The 20,677-nt window shown below is 36.6% G+C and overlaps 1 protein-coding gene across 2 annotated transcripts in view; it reads left to right on the top strand.

Annotated features, from left to right (window-relative positions):
• LOC108716933 (galactosylgalactosylxylosylprotein 3-beta-glucuronosyltransferase 2) overlaps nt 1-20,677 on the top strand; it is a 78,926-nt gene that overhangs the window by 46,941 nt on the left and 11,308 nt on the right. Inside the window, exons 2-3 of one of the 2 annotated variants that reach the window (XM_041563149.1) lie at nt 3,839-3,853; nt 15,479-15,623. In XM_041563149.1, the coding sequence (XP_041419083.1) occupies nt 3,839-3,853; nt 15,479-15,623 (160 nt within the window). The remainder of the gene's footprint in view (nt 1-3,838; nt 3,854-15,478; nt 15,624-20,677) is intronic. The other variant, XM_018263525.2, reaches the window with a different exon arrangement.

Here is a 20,677-nt window from a genome sequence, read left to right on the forward strand (position 1 = left end):
GAAGTGCAGACCACTGCATAATAAATGCAATGGATGGGTCCCCAAAATATTTAATTAGGTGCCATATTCACAAACACAGTGTTTCAAGGGGTGTCATCTTAAGTAGGAAGGAACCCCTGCCAAAAAACATTATGATCTGTGCTTCTTTTTTTCTGATATGTTAAAGGGGTTGTGCACTTTTAGTATGTTTAAGAGAGTAATATTATGAGATTATTCATTCATTCATTATTTCATTTTTAAATTTGTAATTATTGTATAGGTTTGAGATCTGTTACCCGGAAACCTGTTATCCAGAAAGCTCCAAATTACAGAAAGGCCATCTCCCATAGACTCCATGGGGTAGATTTGCGAAGTGACTAATGCTGGCAAAAATTCGCCAGCTTGACGTCATTCAGGCACTTTGCCGATGTTATAACGGGCGCAGGCGTAACTTCACTAGCGAAAGAGACAGACGATAGCGATCATTCGCACTCTGGCAAATGGACGTTACTCCGCAAATTCACTAAGATGCGGATTTTAGTGAACGTTACCTTATTCACCAGACTTGCCTTCACCAGCTCAGACCAGGCGAAGAGCAATGGAGTGCATAGAACTTCCTCAATTTTTAGTGGAAAGATTTTCTAAGTCCCAAAAACGCTGGAGTCTTTTCCTTTTTTCAGAGTGATAGCCTGCAAAAGTCCGTTCAAATTTTTTTGGGTAACTGGGTTCCCCCATACATTTTCTAACATATGGAACATAAACTATACACTGAGTTCATGTGTAGGGCATTATAACAACTCTATTTTCTTTACTAAGGTTACCTAGACTTGTGTAATGTAATGTATTTGCTGCAACATATACGCCCATGCAGCTTTATAATTTCCCACCGTATGCAAATTAGCCAACGCTCGCGCATCTTCGCTTAGATTGCCGAAGTAATGCTAGTGAAACTTCTCCAGCGTTCGGTGCCCTGGACGAAACTTCACATTTTTGTGAATTAGCGATGTCCTAGCGAATTTACACCTGGCGAAGTGTTGCAATCGCTGTGAAGTTGTCGCTGGCGAATTTTCGCTGGTTAATGAATTTGCCCCCATGTTAACCAAATAATCCAAATTTCTAAAAATGATTTCCTTTTTCTCTGTAATAATAAAACAGTAGGTTGCACTTGATCCAAACTAAGATATAATTGATCTTTATTGGAAGCAAAACCAGCCTATTGGGTTTATTTAATGTTTACATGATTTTCTAGTAGACTTATGGCATGAAGATCCAAATTACGGAAAGATCCGTTATCCAGAAAGCCAAGGTCCCGAGGATTCTGGATAACAGGTCCCACACCTGTACACACAAAACATTTCATCTTATATCCAACATAACACTGACAACTATAGATGCCACCAATTAGCTTTAGGTAACTCTTTAGTCTGATAATTCAGCAAAATATATTCTATGAATGATTCATATTCTTAGTAGAGTCTTACAGAAAATTGGTAGATGCAAATGAAATGCTTGGAGATAAGGTAGAAAGCATTTAGGTAAAGCTGCCAGTTCCATAATCCCTTTTTTCTGAATATGTACGTATTCAAACCCACTTCTGCTATTAGTTTGACTATTTAAAGGGCTCCAGCATGACAGCAGTTAGACTAACACATGTGAATTTTAAAACACATAAAAGCTGTCTGAAATCCAGTATATCCATTTGTATTACATAAGTAATATCCATTTGTATTACATAAGTAATATCCTATTTTCTCTTAAGAGCTCTTCACAATGTCAAAATCTCCAAAACACACCTGTAAAATGTAAGATTGGAGGAAGAAAGGTACAAAGTATGAATTGTGATCCAACAAACGATTGTGTTCTCGTGACAAATGGAACTGCATTTAAAAATAAAACTTAGCAAGGGTTCATGACAATAGTGACACTGAGTGAATCATGGAGCCTTTAGATGAGACATATCCACTGACTCATACTCATATAAATGAGAACAAATATAAAGATAAATGTAGCCGTTTCTGGAAAAAATATAACAAAAAACATATATACAGCATATACAAATATATTTCCTTAACATTTACAGAAAAAGTAAATGGGAATGTAATTTTTTTAATTTTCACTTATTTTGTATTCAACTTAGGGGGTTATTTACGAAACTCCAAATGCAAAAATCACAAAGAATGTGTGATTTTTGATTTATAAAATCGGACTTTTAGAAAATCATAAAATAATCACAAATTTTTCCCAATTTATTAAACCCCGAGGAAAAGTCAGAATCAGAAAATCCGGCAATGAGTCAATAGGAGAAGTCCCAATGATTTTTTGATGTTCGCTGGGTTTCGTGCAAGGTTCGTGCAATACCCCGGAGTTTTCGGGCAAAAATGGAAATGGAAAAAATGGTGAAAATTGGATGAAAAATTGGTGAAAATCAGATTTTTTTTCCCTCAAAGCAAATTTTTGGGAAAATGTAATAATTAATAAGCGACAAAAACCCGATCGGATTTGATCGGCGTTTGTAGCAGAAAATATTGAGATAAATTCGGACTTTGATAAATAACCGTCCTTAATGTTAATTTCCATCAGTGTGATTGACATTGGTTGGATGTTTTCATGCATGTTAGCAATGCCAGTGGAGGCTACAGAGCCTGAAAGCATGATTAGGATGACCTGCAAATATGAGTGTGGAAAAATGCTTGTTCAAAATCACTGATCACATGATTTGCAACATATTGTCCCCCCCCCTTGATCTTATAATGGCACATTCTTTGCAATCATTACAGGTTAAACCCCTGCTTGTTGTTGTGTATAGCTTTAGCATTTAATGTTTGGAAGGTCATGCATGAAATATGTGACATTTCCTTTTCTTTCTGGTGAAAATTGCATCTCACAGAAAGTGTTGGCTTTGGAAGTGATTCCTAATAGGGTTATAGCTGCACAACAATGATACATAATTTAAATGAGGTTTAAAGAATGCTTTTCGTTTGCAAGCAAGTGATTACTTTTAGGGCAATTACAATAATGGCCAGTGTTCTGAGAGTCCTACAACAATGCAGTCAATCAATCCTATTATGTTATCTCATTTCTAGAAAACATCAGAGTTGGCAGTTTATTTTTTAAAATGGGTCAAAAAGCAAATAATTGCGGCTCCAGATAAAAACATTAACGCATTTAAATATATTCAGTATGTCAGCAGGAATTACATTTCAGTTTATTTTCACACTTTTGTCAGACGCTTTAATCAGTAATTTGAATATAATTTGTGAAGAATAATTTCACTTGCATATTACTTTAGATTATTTGATTTTGCGTGTTTTAATGATTTTTTCATTAAACCTGCCATTCAAGCTTTAATTAATGTGGATACTACCTAGCAATTAGCATTTGAATTGATTTAAACTGCCCAGTCTTGCTGTTTCCATTTTTGTTTATCCAAATGCATGACCCAGTTTAGGTGGGTTTCATTAAACTGAACCTATTGCAATTGACTTTGATCTAAAAGGGTCTGTTTACCGGAACTACAGGATTATTTGTTATTGGGATGCAATACCCAAGTGTCTCATAATGAAACACTGTTCTCAACCTCTTCACATGCAGACTTCAAAAAATGTAGACATTTTTTCCTCAAAGATAATTGGTTTTATTGGTTTAAATATGAGAATTCCTAAAATGCTCATTCATGGGCGGACAGAGGATGGCAAGCTGCTTTATACTATCACTTGTAACACCTGAACAGAAGAGGTTACTGTTCACTAACTGATGGTTTAGTAATCTAATCTAAATGTGAGTCATATAGAACCAATGGGTAAAGCTGCAGTAAACCATGACAACCAATCACATTCTTGCTTTTATGTTCTACCTGCAGCAGACTGAAAAACAGGTAATTATTGGCTGGTTGTTATAGTTTAGAGATCTCATGTAATCAACATGTCAGCTTGTGACTCTATCACTCACATACATCTACAGATACATTCTGTAAATAGATGATAGAATAAATAGGTAGATAAAAATAGATAAACACACACGCCATCAAATATATATATATTTATATATATATACAGTGCAAAAGTCTTCAGACCCATGACCAATTCTCTGATATTGCTCATTTAACTTCTACATTGAACATTTTGAACTAACTGATTTTTTTTTTGTATAATAGATTTTTATTAGGCATTCAGATAGTTGAATAGGGGAGGGGTACAGAAGAAAAAATAGGGGGGCAATAGTACATAGCTCAAATTGCATGAATTATACATCTTTGGGTTCATTTTTTTATGTTACAATGTTTTAAGAAAACTGAACAATGCTTTTTCTATAAGTATTCAATCTCCAAGCTTTAATATTCTGTGGAGTCACATACTTTGGGAATGATTTTGACCTATTCTTCCAGGCAGGTTAGACAAATAGCTCTTGATCACCTAAATTATGAGGAATGCCACAGATTTTCAGTTTGGAATTAGTCTTTGACTGGGCCTTTGTAGGACACTGACTTTTATGCTGTTGAGTGACTCCAATATTACTTAGCCTTGTGTTTGGGATCATTATCTTGTTGAAAGCTGACTTTCTTTCAAGCTACATTGTTTCTCAGTTGACCGAAATACAGCCTTCAGCTCCATTCTGTTCTTTTTTAACAAAAAGCCAAGTCCAAGCCCTGATTTCAATCCAGCTGACCAGTGGTGGCACTCTTTGAAAACTGAGTTGTGCAAGTGTCAACCTGAAGAATATCTACCTGGAAAACAGAGCAGGACTGTGTTCAGAGCTGGTAAATTATTGCCTCAAAATAATTAAAGCTGTAATTGCTACAAAAGCTACTTCTATAAGAACTGAGTTCTTATGTAATATGTGCATTTCCATTTTTAAATTTTTTGTAAGACTGTTTACATTAAAAAGTAAATTTTAGTCTTGGTACTTTCGTTGAAAATATCATAGAAACAATTTCACAGTGTAATTATAGAGTAAAATAAGAGAATTGATCAAAGCTGTTTTCAAGGCAATATATATATATATATATATATATATATATATATATATACATATATATATATATATATATATATATATATATACACACACACACAAACAAACTCAAAAGTGTGGAGTCTTGACTCATTCTTAGGTAGCCCTTAATTAGTTTTCTAATCTCTCTGGCTTTGCTACTTAGTTTGATTGATTGATGCTTCACTGTCTAGTCCCTGTATGTGTATTATCTCTGAAATAATTTGTAAGGCATGATAAGGAACCAGAAGTAAATAGATAGAAGTAATGTGCCTAACAGGAAATAGAATTCTCCGTTCGTTCAGAAAAAAGTGAATACATTTAGTTCTTTCTACGGCATAAATAAAACATATCCAAAGGTTGTACTGATCCGAGAGTAGTATGCATTCTGCGAATGATTTGTATACTCAGTAGGGTGTCTTATCGTAAATTGGTAGATGCAAATGAAATGCATGTTACTCGGAGATAAGGTTAGAAAGTATTTAGGGAACAGGCTATTCTATAATCCTTGTTTTTTTTAAACATGGATATATTAAACCCAGTTCTGATTTCAGCTTAAAAATTAAAAGGTCCCCAGGTTGACAGAACTTGGTTTTGACAAGTATTGTGGAGTTTACAAATGGCGTGATCTTTTTAATAAAGATAAAATGCAGATTTGTGTAACTGAAAAGTTAAATTATTATTTATAGATCATACAGGTAAATCATCAATATACTTTTAGAAATTATGCAGAGGGTAGATTAGCCTGAACGAAAACAAGAAAACAAGGTTTTAATTTTTTTTATTATTTGTGTTTTTTGAGTTATTTAGCTTTTTATTCAGTAGCTCTCCAGTTTGCAGTTTCAAGGTCCAAATTACCCTAGCAACCATGTATTGATTTGAATAACTGACTTGAATATGAATAGGAGAGGGGCTGAATAAGTAATACAAAGTAGCAATAACAAAAAATTTGTAGCCTTTAAGAACTGTTTTTTAGATGGAGTCAATAACCCCCTTTGAAAGCTGGACAGAGTCAGAAGAAGAAAGCAAAATAAAAAATGAAGGCCAATGAAAAGTTGCTTATAACATACTAAAAATATAAGAACTGCACATACTTGGAGTAGGAAAAATTGATCATCTTTTAAGGGTAGTCTTCTCTAAATCATAGTGACTAGCTGTGGCTACTTTATTGTATAACATGTTATTTTTATCTAGAATGTCTTCAAAGAAGCTTCATTTCTAAGGCAAGACCTGCTATAAAAGGACTCTTGATGTCTCATTCTGCGCAACTATGGTAGAAGGGCTTACAGGACCTTAGTTATGTCAGGAAAAGCACAAATACCTCCACAAGAAACGTAGAATAGTCTACACCACTGTAGAGAGTTAAGGGCCAAGGAACTACTTTGTTTTTGAGGGTAGGCTAAAACAAATTAACCTATATACCAAGTACCAAATTGTACCTACCTATGTGCAACAGAGATCTATATCATTAACTTAAAAACTGCCAGCACCAAATGTTGTCTCTAACTACCTTTGAGCAGACTATTGTTTTTTGTATCGTTATTCATATTATGTGATTTATTGTGAGCTGGCTCAGCCACATACTTTATTGCAATTTTTAAGTGATTATTAAAGTCATTTTACTATACATACTGCTTTATATAATTTAATTTACCATCCTCCACCAGAATGGCAATATTGTAAACTGCGGTTAAATAGTAAAAGCTGTACAGACTGAAAATGTATTGCTCTCATTTCATCTCTATTTATTAGTTGGGCTTACACTGATATCTGTTTATTGATCTCTTTATGAGACTGCTGTATGGAGACACAAGAAGAGGACAGTCCGTTATAAAGACTCAGTGGCAAAACTGTCCTAAATGCATTTGAATTAAAAAAAAAAACTTCTTGGCAAGGCTTTTAGTATATCAAATTACATTTGTTTTTGGGACCATGTAGTATTATGAACAAAATGCTGCTATTCACCCCAGATTGCTATCCTTTTAGCTGAATGGGAAGGGGCACAGGTTGCAGGAAAATATGGCAGCTAGCATGGGAGCTATGGGTGCCAGTTAACCTGTAACTCTATAACTGAATGGTAGGTGATCTGGAGCGAGGAGCAACAGTAACAAGTGTGGCAATCAATACACATTTGTATTTGCCATGGCCCTATGGCCCCAGTGAAGACAACAGACCAGGTGTGACTTTGCTTAGATAGCAGAAAAAAGTTGCAGTAAAAAAAAAAATAGGATTTTTATTTCAGATACATGACCTGACAATTGTCTCAAAGGCTGAACTGATGTGCGCACTTTACCATAATTCATGATTCTGCAACATAAGTTAAATATCTACTTATTTGACAATGAAGAGATCTTTATGTGCATGGGCAGCTTTAGCGTTGGTAATCCGTTATGTACGTTAAGTTGGAAAGAGAGAGAATCCATAGATAAAGGTACAATAATAAGATCCATTATCTGGAAACCCTTTATCCAGAAAGCTCTGAATTACAGGAATGACATGTCCTATAGACTCCATTTTAATCAAATAATCCAATTTTTTTTTTAAAAAAAATGATTTCCCTTTTCTCTGTAATAATAAAACAGTACCTTGTACTTTATACCAGCTAAGATGTCCTTATTAGAGCCATAACAATCCTATTGGATTTAATTAATGTTTAAATGATATTTTTTTTTAGCAGGCTTAAGGTATGGAGAACCAAAATACAGAAAGAAAAATCTGGAAAACTTTACAACCTGTACTTTACAACCTTACTGTACAAAAACCTAAAATAACAGTAATGAAAAATATATAGGAATTATATTATCATTTTTGTAATTCATATGAAACTGATATGATGATCTGTTCTTTTTCCTTTTATATTGTTACATTACCATGGTAACTTGCATGCAACGATAAACACTGAAAAGGGTATTGTTCACCTTTAACATTTCCACTTGTAGCATTCACTTCTGACACAATTCCTAAGATTGAATGGCACGAAAATTGGAGTTTGAAACAATGAGCTTCATTGAAGCCTATACAGTCTCTGGGAATGATATTTGTGCTGTACAACAAAGGAGATGTACATGAATCAGTGTATAGTTACATAGTTACATAGTTAAATTTGGTTGAAAAAAGACAAAGTCCATCAAGTTCAACCCCTCCAAATGAAAACCCAGCATCCACACACACCCCTCCCTACTTTTAATTAAATTCTATATACCCATACCTATACTAACTATAGAGCTTAGTATCACAATAGCCTTTGATATTATGTCCGTCCAAAAAATCATCCAAGCCATTCTTAAAGGCATTAACTGAATCAGCCATCACAACATCACCTGGCAGTGCATTCCACAACCTCACTGTCCTGACTGTGAAGAACCCCCTACGTTGCTTCAAATGAAAGTTCTTTTCTTCTAGTCTAAAGGGGTGGCCTCTGGTACGGTGATCTACTTTATGGGTAAAAAGGTCCCCTGCTATTTGTCTATAATGTCCCTAATGTACTTGTAAAATCATGTCCCCTCGCAAGCACCTTTTTTCCAGAGAAAACAACCCCAACCTTGACAGTCTACCCTCATAATTGAAGTCTTCATCCCTCTAACCAATTTAGGTGCACTCTCTCCAGCTCGTTTATATCCCTATAGCAGGGGTCCCCAACCTTTTTTACCCATGAGTTACATTCAAAAATAAAATGAGTTGGGGAGCAACACAAACATGCAAAAAGTTCTTGGGGTGCCAAATAAGGGCTGTAAATGGCAATTTGGTAGCCTCCTATGTGAACTGGCAGCCTACAGGAGGTTCTGTTTGGCAGTGCATCTGGTTTTTATACAACCAAAACTTGCCTCCAAGCCTGGAATTCAAAAATAATCATCTTCTTTGAGGCCACTGAGAGCAACATCCAAGGGGTTGGTGAGCAACATGTTGCTCGCGAGCTACTGGTTGGGGATCACTGCCCTATAGGGTCTTAGTCACTTGGAGCACTTACAATTAAAAATTACTATAAGTGAATGTATTGTCACCTTTCTAACAAGGAATTCTAATGAATGATGCTGGGGTATTTCTCCTTATATATTAGCTATATTTTCTAGTACATGACAATATGGTAAACTACACATCACCTCCTCTAGCTGTTTCTGGCTACTGAGAGATGCTGGCAGGTGCAGCTATATTATAGATCAGCTGCCTGGTGGGCCATGATTTGACATCTCTGCAGAACAGTAGCAATTGCACAAATCACATACAACTGTTAGCCTATACTGTAATCACTAATGTTTGAACTACCGCGGGTACAGAAAGAGGACTTTAATTGTGCAAAAAGAATATAAATAGCAAATGGAATAGAGGCAGGTGCATTTACATTGTATTGAGTTTAGCCGGAGAGCTCAGTCTGAAATAAAGAGGGTTCACTTGGGGGAGGGGGGGGTCTTCCTTATATAGAAAATGTCAGCAAAATTAGAATTGTGAAAATATCTATATATATAGATATATATAGATATATAGTGAATAAAGTACCCCCTCTTGTAAAATATAAGGATATTATAAGCTACCGAGGAGTTTCATGACCATATAAAAACACGAGGCCGAAGGTAACTTCTAATATCCTCATATTTTGCAACTGGGGGTACTTTATTTATTATAATACACAAATTTAAGTGAGTCATGTGACAGAAATGACATCAGAACTCACCGTTTATAACTGATGACATCAGAACTCACCGTTTATAAGGATATAATTTACAGGATATTCATGGCTTTTGTGTATTATATATATATATATATATATATATATATATATATATATATATATATATATATATATATATATATATATATATATATATACAGTATACTGTATTTATCACCAGTTTGCAAAATATTTTAGTGCACTTTTTTTACTATTTTTTTGTCCAAGTGCATTAAAATCAATGGGTTTTTTTCTTATGTTTTTTTTTTTTGTTGCGGCAAAAGAAGAAAAATTCGCAGATGGAGAAATGCGAACTTTAGCCGCAAATTCATGGCTGGCAAAAAATTTGCTCGTCGCTAATTATAAGCAAATAATTTTACCTTTTAAAAAAATGATTTCCTTTTTATATGCAATAATAAAACATAATAATAATTATTCCAGCTAAGATATAATTAATCCTTATTAGAGGCAACACAACCCTATTGGATTTAATTCATGTTTAAATGATTTAAGTAGACTACACCAGGTCCAGAGCATTCTGGACAACAGGTCCCATTCCTGTATAATCATAAGGATATGATGGAATTAATTAGTGATGTAACTAGAGGTGGGCGGGCCCTGGCGCGGGACGCGCTGCCGGGCCCCCCTCCGTACACACGGAATCGCCGGGAATCGTGGCGCTTGAGCTGCCGGGGGGGCCCTGAGGGGGTGCGGGCCCTGGCCTATCGCACCCCCTGCTCCCCCGGTAGTTACGCCACTGGAATTAATGGTCAATAAATAATTCTGGTGTTTCACAAACTACTGTATAAGAGATCCCTCTAAAGTGTGCCCATAAATTCTCCTTTCTAATTTTCATTCCATGAATGTATTTAAACTAGGGAAGGAATTATTCCAAATTAGCACTTGGACAATCAATAGGTATAAATTAGGTAGTAAAAAGCAACCACACCATTTAGTATTCAGATGTATTTCAACTTTTCAAACTCTAAGCCAGAGAAAAGGGGAGGATACACCTATAAATCACAGAATACATAGATACATAGGACACAACACTATAAAAATCATTTACAGGCAGATTTATCTAATTCCGAACTAGGGAATCAAGGAGGATTAGCAGAAGCTCAATATGGTTCTCATTTTTTAACCCTTTCCTGACGTTCAGGAACCAAAATAAAGTAATGGTATAACAAAGCGAGACTAGTTAATCACTTAGAAATAATAAAAAGTCATCTACTATTCATATCATCAATAAAACGTTGGGCCCCATTTATCAATCATCAGAATATCAATGTTTACTGCATCAATTCCTTTTGCCACTGTCCTTCAATATTCTGAATACGTATTTATATAGCTTTAAATGGGTTCTTCACTTAAATATCTAAATTTTTATTTGCAACAATATGTTCTTTTATTTTATTATTATAGTAACTTTGCATTAAAGGAAAACTAAAGCCTAACTAAAGAAGAAGCTTGTAATGTTGTACACTATAGTTATAAGCTAAAAAACAGTGAAGGAAGCCTCAGGAAGCAGGTCTTTGCTGCAATTAAATTTATTTTAATGTGCCACTACACGTTTCGGGCCGCAAGCCCTTTCTCAAGTACTTTAAGGAATTTTGTGTGATGACAGGAACATGTGGTGGAGCAAACCCAAGATTTTTTCCAGCCAAAACTGGGGCACTGGATATTCCTGTTTAATGTTGTACATTATGTTTTGGACTTTTGTACCAGCCCCAGGCAACCACAGCCCTTTAGCAGGGAAGATCTGTGTCTCCAAAGATGCCCCAGTAGCTCCCCATCTTCTTTTCTGCTGATTCACTGCACATGCTCTTTGCTGCTGTCACTTACTGAGCTTAGAGATCCACTCACAATATACAGTACACATAGAATATAAATGTCACAAAATTAGGCTGATTAGTAATTAATACAGATAATTACTTCAAATCAGCACAGAAACCAGTGCAACTTGCATCAGAATTTAATAATCAGCCGTGTAGCATCAGCTTATATTACAGACAAACCTCATTTTCTGCTTGATAACCCCTAAGCTTAGCTTTTCAACAGCTGCTCAGAGCCCACTGAGCATGTGAGTGTCGCAGACACTTTCCAAGATGGTGACCCCCTGTGACAAGTTTGAAGTCCTGGATCATTGCTGCTATTGAGAAGCTGAAACTTTAGGCTGGTGCAATTTGTTTAGTATATAAAATATGGTATTTTTAGCCATATTCATTTTTAGGGTTTCGTTCTCCTTTAATCAAACTCTTATATTCTTTGCACTAGCATTACAGATTGTCACTGTATATGCATGGAAGCATTTATATTGGCCACTTTTGACACTTCCCTAAGCATTACATGTGTGCCGAGCTATTAAACATGTTACATATGAAATTCTTACCAATATTTTCTCTAATTACACAGTTTACATAATAAACATTTCTTACATTGTTAAGACCATGCCAATGAGTAAGTAATTCACCCATGGCGCACTGACCTGGTACAGGAACCACATTGAGACAAGACTGACCGCTCTCTCACAGGCACAATTTGCCATAGGAAGAAGAACAATGTAAACCATCATCAACCATTGTCCTTCTGCAAATAGCCCATCTAATAAAACTATTAATTACATACTATTACATATTCCAGTAAGTTGCAAATTAAGTTGATTTTATTGTGTGAATCTGTACTGTGCGGGTTCTTTTGAAGAATACTGCATATTTATTTAACCCTACACCCACAATTATTGAAGGTAAATCTGGAATCCGAGTGCAGCTGGTGGAACAATATACAAATATACATATGGAATTTAACATTTGCACGCTGAGTAAGTCTTATGTTGATGAGGGTGCTGGGTCAAAACATTATATACAGTACAGAAGTGCGGCTCCTTCTGGACTGTACATATATATATATATATATATATTTATTATTATTTTTTTGTGTGTTAGAAGTGGATGAGCATGTACCCTTCCCCTATCTCTGAAAGGGGTAAGGAAGGGTTTATAGGAATCTTGAAACAGAATTATTTCATTAAATCATTTAATTTTTTTTGTTAAAAGAACTTGGGGCATTTCTTTTGCTTTGCTTATAGGTATGCACTGCAATTCAGATTTCAATTTTCACTGCGGTATATACAATTGCTAATAAACAAAAATAGTTGACAAAACAATACTGTACTTTATTGAAAGCTGGTAGGCCAATGGATACTGGCCCTGAAATATTTTTACATTGGTAGAGAGATATATACACATTTATTTTCTAATACTGCCTACAGTTCTCTCAATGTAACTCTTAGCTACCAATCAGAAATCAGATTTTTACCAGTCTACTAAAGAGGAACCAATAAATGTAAGTTTCAGGTTCTGCATGGGGCATATTTGCTTAATATAGGTATGGAACCAGTTATTCAGAATGCTCGGGACCTGAGGTTTTTTTGATCTTTCTGTAATTTGGCTCTTGATACCTTAAGTCTACTAAAGAAAGCATTTAAACATTTATTAAACCAAAAAGACTGGCTCTGCTTCCGATAAGGATTAATTATATCTTAGTTGGGATCAAGTACAAGGTATTGTTTTATTATTACTGAGAAAAAATAAATAATTTAAAGGGGAACTCTGGCTCTAAGAGGTCCACATAACACAGAAACCCCTAATATACCCATCACCGTTACCTGTTTCTTCTAAAAGTATGAATAAATCCCATTTTCTATGCTGAAATTCAGCTGGTTACCCGTTCTTCTCTTTCTGCATCATTTGAAATCCTGTCAGGAAAGGAGGGACTAAAACACTGATATTACAAATTGTAACAACTTCTCCACAGTTTACAGACAGCATTCAGGAACTACATAACCCACAATGCATTGCACTGTGATGTTCTGTTCCTTATTGAAATCACATGTGCAGGGAATTGTGGGTTTGGAGGATGCAGGCTGAGGACAGATGGCTGTTGATACAAAGTTACAGTAGTCAGCCAGCTCAGCAAAGTAGTCAGAGAGATCAGCAGGAGAGTAGGGGGCTAGGCTTAGGGAACTGTCAGAAACCATTAGAATCATGAGAATCATTGATGTATATTGCAAAGTTGTTTGAAATTCTGTTTACTTTTCAAAGAGCTTAAGTTATATTTGTGTGGAGTTTCCCTTTAAAAACATTTGAATTATTTGATTATAATGGAGCCTATGGGAGATGGCCTTTCCGTAATTTTGAGCTTTCTGGATAATGAGTTTCCATATAATGGATCCCATACGTGCAAGTAAATGAGCCCCAAACTGGCATTTTCATAGTCAGGAGAACACAGTATGTGCAAGGAACAGAGTCGACCAAGGAGAAAGCTACCAAACAAAATCTAATTTTGGTGCAGCTCGTGGCTTTTAAGTTTGCAATATTTCCTTTCAAGCAATAGCTGAAAGAAAGCAAAGCTCTTGAGATCTCTAGGGTTCTTCCTAAACTGGTGCACTATAAATTATTAATACAAATCTGAGAAGGATTTTCTCAACAAGATGTGTTACGAGGTTCTGAATGATTCAAAATTCTGCATGCAATGATGCAGAAAACACTTGTGCGCTCGTTTTGGAGTTTTGTATGTGGAGCAAAATATATAAAGAGAAAACACAGGGTGAGCTTTACTTTTACTCAACCCATTGTATGCGAGAGGATTTCCACATTGAATAAGCATAAAACTAGAAAAGGAAAGGGGCATTATACATCTATATACACCATTTTTCAACACAAGTAAAATAAAGAATGTATGCTGAAATACATTCTGTCCATTCTTTTAATTGGCTAATTCTAAGTAACTTTTCAATTGGTCTTGATTTTTTTCTTTTTTATAGTTTTTTAATTATTTGCCTTTTTTCTTCTAAATCTTTCCAGATTTTGAATGGGGGTCACCGACCACATCTAAAAACAAAATATTTTGTAAGGCTACAAATGGATTGTTATTGCTACTTTTTAGCAATTTTTATCTTTCAGGCCTCTCTCCTATTCATATTCCAGTCTCCTATTCAAATCAGTGTATGGTTTCCAAAATTGCAAACTGGAGAGCTGCTGAATAAAAAGCTAAATAACGCAAAAACTACCAATAATAAAAAATGAAAATTAATTGCAACTTGTCTCAGCATATCATTCTCTACATCATACTAAAAGTTAATTTGAGAGTGAATGACCCCTTAAAAGGTACTTGCATCAAAATGTGCTCTTTGCACTTCGATATAGTTGCAGACACTCAGTCCTTCCTGTCCCCCTTTAAGCAGGTATTGATGCAGAAGAACTCATTGTAAAAAGGGCAAGACATCATAATGTTAGAATGTTAGATAAAAATGTCAGGTCTTGCTCTAATAAGCTTGTCCTTATAATTATATATTTATTAGCTTATCTTGTTCTTTATAAGGGAGAATATAGGGCAACAATTTGGAGTAAAGACAAAGAAGAATAGAAAATGGTTTCAGAATAGTGAAAAGTAGACTTGATAGTTCCAGAGTAAAGCTAGGGTTACTTCTCACTAATGACTGTGACAAAATAGAAACATTATTTCTGTAGGGCAGGTGGAGCACTAAATGATGAAAAATAGTTTTATGTAGTCTAATGACATCCAGGACTTATGTAGTTTAGGTGTTGAACAAGATTAACATGCCCAGCTCATTCCCAGAACATGCAAGTTAGTTCCTCACCAACGTAATTGCTTTATTTTATTTTAAAATAGTTTTTTGTATTACAGATGATCCATATCGATCTCCACAAAAGTTAATGCAAGATGCAGATTTGGTACATGCTGCAACTGATGGTTACAGAGTAAAGTTTTTTCTCAGACTTATACAGATGAATAATTCAAAGGCACTTCTTCTTTGCACAGATGCGAACAACTCAGAAGGTCTCTGTGTGGCCCGTGGGACTAGTAGGTGGGCGCCGATATGAACGTCCGGTTGTTGAGAATGGAAAAGTCGTCAGTTGGTACACTGGATGGAGGGCAGACAGGCCGTTTGCTATTGATATGGCAGGTAAGTTCATAGTATAACATGTGCAATTTGCTTCAGCGCTGTGAAATCTACAGTACTGCACCACATCTTTATCTGAATTATAACTTCCAGCTAATGGTAATAAAGCCATAATTTAATCCACATATTAGTAATTTATTTTTAGTATTTAAAGTAGCGTGTGTATCTTTAACTCTAGTGGCTGCAGATATATTAGAAGGTTCATGTTCAACTGAGAGGTGCGGCACTAGGTGCAAATGTCAGAACAGAATTGCTCAGTCAAAGATAATTAAATAAAGTGCATGATCTTACTTGTACTCATTTATACTTGTACCGAGAGGCAATATGCCAGTTGTTCCAGCTGTGTAAAATGTGTGTATTGCAGTCTGCCCTGTTCTATGGTTCCTCTTGTGTTGCACCAATTGGCTCACATACTTGCACCAAATAAATTCTGCCTCTATACCACCTATAATATCAGTCTTTTAGCTATTTATTTATTTGTTCATTCATTCATTGTTTTTACTTGGGCATATTGTGCTTCTGTCCAGTGTAATTGCATGAAACAATGTATTTCAGCTGACAACATAAAGATGCAGTTTTAATGGATGCCTTGCTGTGAGCCATTTTACTGATACATTGCACAGATAGGTCCTGTCCTGCAAGACATTTTGAAACAATTTGCCATTTACATTAACGTGCAACCTGTTCTAAAAACCTTATAGTCTGTGCTAGAAGTGTTAAGCCTGCAGCTGCCTCTTTATAAGACTGTGGGGAGCCAAAAAAGCTGGTAACACACAATGATTCAGATCTCTGCAATATATTATTGAACCTCCAAAACAAGCACCAGTAAAATAGCTGTACACTACTGAAGGCAGGCAATGGGAGCTGATAATCATGATAATAATGCTTCAAAAGCACTAAAAGCACTGTGAATCTGCAGAATTGCATCCCTGGCAGCTGCTATTCCCCCTGTGCTTAAAGGAATCATAAAATCAAAAAAGGAAAGTGTTTTAAAGTAGAAATTAAACCCCCAAACTAATAAAAACCCCTACACCCTACCTTCCATTGTCCCCCCTCCCTGTTCCCCCCATACAGGTGTTAATACCTGTAAATGCCCCTAAGCAGGGGCGATCCTGGTCATTTTGCCGCCTGAGCATGTCGCGCTGGAGGGGTCAGTCCACGTCGCTAGTGCAGAGAGCGCAATTTCGTTCTCTGCACTAGAAGAGCCGAATTTCCAGGTTGAAAAGCTGAAATTCGGCTCGGGTGCATTTTTGCCACCCCTGGCAACCAGGGGGGCGCTGCCGCCTGAGGCAAGTGCCTCAACTCACCTCATTGGTTGAGCACCCCTGCCCCTAAGTCTTTAATTACCCCTTGATGCAGAGTCAGCGCAGCAGAGCTCACTGGGGCCATCTTCACCACTTTGGGAATCTTCAGGTCCCTTTGGCAATTTCCGTGGCTGTCAGTGCATGCACAGTTGTTCGGGACGGGAAAATTGCTACAACTGTGCATGTGCCGATACGACACTTACTTACTGAAGATTCCCGAAGCAGTGAAGATGGCGCCCGTGAGCTCCACTGCGCTGACTCTGCATCGAAGGGTAATTAAATGCCCCCTTACTTCCACCATTATCTACCCTGCTTCTGCTGTCCCCAACATATGTCCATATCCTCTTACAGCATTGTTCTATATGGTCTCAGTCACAGTTGCGAGACCTTACAACATTATAATAATAATATCTGGATACAGTAAGCACACTGATTATTATTATATATCTGTCTAGATCAGGTATGTTCTGCGTAGTGGGTCAGTTATTCAGTACTCAAGGGGCTAGATTATAAAATAATTATGATATCATCCAAAGAAGTAACTGAAGCTTTCACTTACCCTTTTCTAATCATTTCTCAAAATAACAGACACTTTTCATTCATTCAGTAGCAGAATTCAAAAGGGCTTTTACCCATAACCTGATATAATCTCAAACATAAATAAAGGATGAGCCATTTCTGGAAATGATGGCATATGAATTAAATGGCCCAACGGGTTCCTTTCACTGCTCAAACTCTGTTTCTTTGACTCACCTTTAAATATGTAACCATGACATGCAAACGAAGAGCAAGACAAGGAGATGATATAGGGCAGTATCCGTGCAATCTGAGAGCATAGGGACTCACTAAGCATGACATAAACATAAAAGAGATAAGAGAGGTCTGACAGAAAGATTAAATAGCCCATGTTTCATGGTATACAAGATCCTGTGATAGGATAGATTTACCGTGGGATACACAAGGGCAGTGAATATGGGAAATGTATTTCTAGGACAAGTAATAAGGGCAATCACAGTAAGACAATTCAGAAATGTGTGCTGTAGACACAGGGCTATCCATTAAATACAGGAATATATGTGCAATGCTCTACCCAGCAAATAGGGGACTTACAGATTTCTGCATTAGAGGTTCCATGCTGCTTTTAATTTAAGTAATTTCTGCAAAGTGGAATCAGTTGGCCACCCACTTGGTGATTCTGGGATTTACAGTTCAGTACACTCTGAGAACTTAAACTCCTTTAGCCACAGATGCTGCTGCCCAAGCCTCTCTGTATTAGTCAGATCATGAAATGAAAAACATAAAAGGATCAAGAAGAAATTAGAGGCACGTTGCTGTTAAAATGTAAAAAAAATTACACTGCAAGAGGTTTCTAACATTGGGAGAAGTTTTATAATTCTGTACAAACGCAGACTAATGTGGGAAGAGTCACTATTTGTTCTTCAGTAAAACCACTAGACACTTATTTTGGTTGAGGAGATTGCCACCTTATTTGTATGCAGAGCAGAATGGATTCTGGGAGGTAAACCCTGTATAGTGTTTTAAAGGCAGTGCTTTAAGACCCAGTGGTTCAACTATAGAATATTCGAGGGAAATACACATTTTAAGAGTGATACTGGGTTTCCCTTTCCAGCATTCCTTCTGCTGTGATTGAGTGAATAACTTAACAATGCTATTTAGCATCCTTTGGCATAGCATTGAGTGCAAAAAAATGGATGCAATTTGTTATTGTTCTGCCCTGTGAAATATTGCCATGTTCCTCCCATTAATACAACACTGCCAGTGTTCAGCAGTAAATTATTAATGAAGGGACGGCACATGAACACTCCCTCCTGTCTCCTACCTGTCCCCTAATTCATGTCATTCTGATGTATCAGTAAGGGATCGCCAGGGATTGATAAGGACAGGATTGCCTTATACCCAATGAGACTGCACTCTGCACCTAGTGCCAGATTTCCAATCCAGTTCTAGGAAAAATGGTTAAGCCAGACCCTGAATACATGAGATTTTTTAACTAAACACTATAGAGTACATATTTGTGCATCCAAGGTTACAGTAAATGACCCCGATTATCCCTGCATAGACAAACATAGCAAACTATTATCCAAAACTTCACAGTGTATCATTTGTGCAAACTGTCCTTTTTACTTATTCACAAGTATGGATAACAATTATCATAAACGAATCTCACTGAGCTGTGTGAGTGCACCTTGAGTAATTATATAAGCATATATTTATGTAGTAAATCGCAAGTTTGGAATGACAAAATGACTTATTGTGCTGCAGTTCTATAATGTGATGACAATGAGAGCTGTAGATGGATGCTAGAGACACAAGGCTTGGGGGGGAAATCACTGACATACATCCCCTGTAGATGAAGGCAGAAAAGCTTCAAAATTGATCTCATCAATCTTGAAGTGTGGAGTTAAGCTCTCTGTCTAGCTGTCAGCAGCTCATGGTTGGTTGGTTTTATGTACACACACAGTAGCCACCAACTGACTCCACAGTGCTGAGAATTCAGACCTTGTGATTCATAGACGTTCATTCCCAAATGCCTTCTAATGCCCCAGCTTTTTCAAATGCTAAAATACATCATATTTCTGTGAAATGACTGCTATAAAACTTAAGCATATTTTTTTCCATCTGCACTCCTGACATATTTGTCTCTCCCTTAAGATTGTGTTTATTATATTATTTCCTGCCAGGATTAGTACTGATGTGCACGGGGTCCTCCACCCAAAACCTGTTATTTGCACATAAAAAACAGTGGTAGCATACAAGTAGGCCACATGCTTGCAGGGGTTCATGGGTACAAGGGGGGCAGATATCAGGGTCTAGTGTATGGTATTCCTCCACCCCCAGCATGCTGCCTCAAACTTTGCTGCAAATGAATCGAGTTTTAGAGAGAAACCTACAGAAAAAAAAAACAGAACACCATGAAGGCTATTATCATCTTCAAATTATTGAAGGGACCTCTGCCATTGAATTCTACAGGACCTCGACAGATTTTAGCTGGAGTATTGTTGGGTTCAAGTTATTTCCAGCTTTGGGATATAATAAATCTCAAAAAAACAAATCACGGTTTTTTTCAAAAATATGTGATTTTTTTTACCTGAAAATTTTTGGTTTTTTTGACTGAAACTTATCACTACCCTTGAAAAACTCAAATTTTTTCAGGAAAACACAACTTTTCATAAATCCCCTTGGTCAGTGTCGGACTGGCCCACCGGGATACCAGGAAAACTCCCGGTGGGCCCAGGTGTCAGTGGGCCCTTGTGCTGATAAACACTTGGCCTATTTCATGGTCAATCCCTATTTCTATGAGAACAAAGAGGCTAAATAGATGGAATAATAGGTTATAGTATGTAAAGGAAAGAGACTAGGAGAATAGCGGTTGAGTGAGGAGAGGAAGAATAATAGTACTAAGAGTGGGCCCCTGGTCTAAATTTTCTTGGTGGACCCCTGGTCTCAGGTTTTTGGGTGGGCCCCTGGTGTCCCAGTCCGACACTGCCCTTGGTTTTCCTATTGGTACCTGGGGACCACCAGAGAACCTGACAAGGGGTCCCTTGAAAGCTGGCCTATTATTATAGTATAAGCTATTAAAGATTTAGGCAGCAAAAACAGAACCCATTATAAATGCACTATTAATGATTAATAAAAAACTAGTCTATACGAGGCTCAGTTCTTGCAATGTGATATACCCCTTGAATAAGAAAAATCCAAAACCTACTGTATATAGCTGCAACGTCTTGTGTG

The sequence above is a fragment of the Xenopus laevis genome, chromosome 5L, assembly GCF_017654675.1.
Source record: "Xenopus laevis strain J_2021 chromosome 5L, Xenopus_laevis_v10.1, whole genome shotgun sequence".
Classification (NCBI taxonomy): Eukaryota; Metazoa; Chordata; class Amphibia; order Anura; family Pipidae; genus Xenopus; species Xenopus laevis.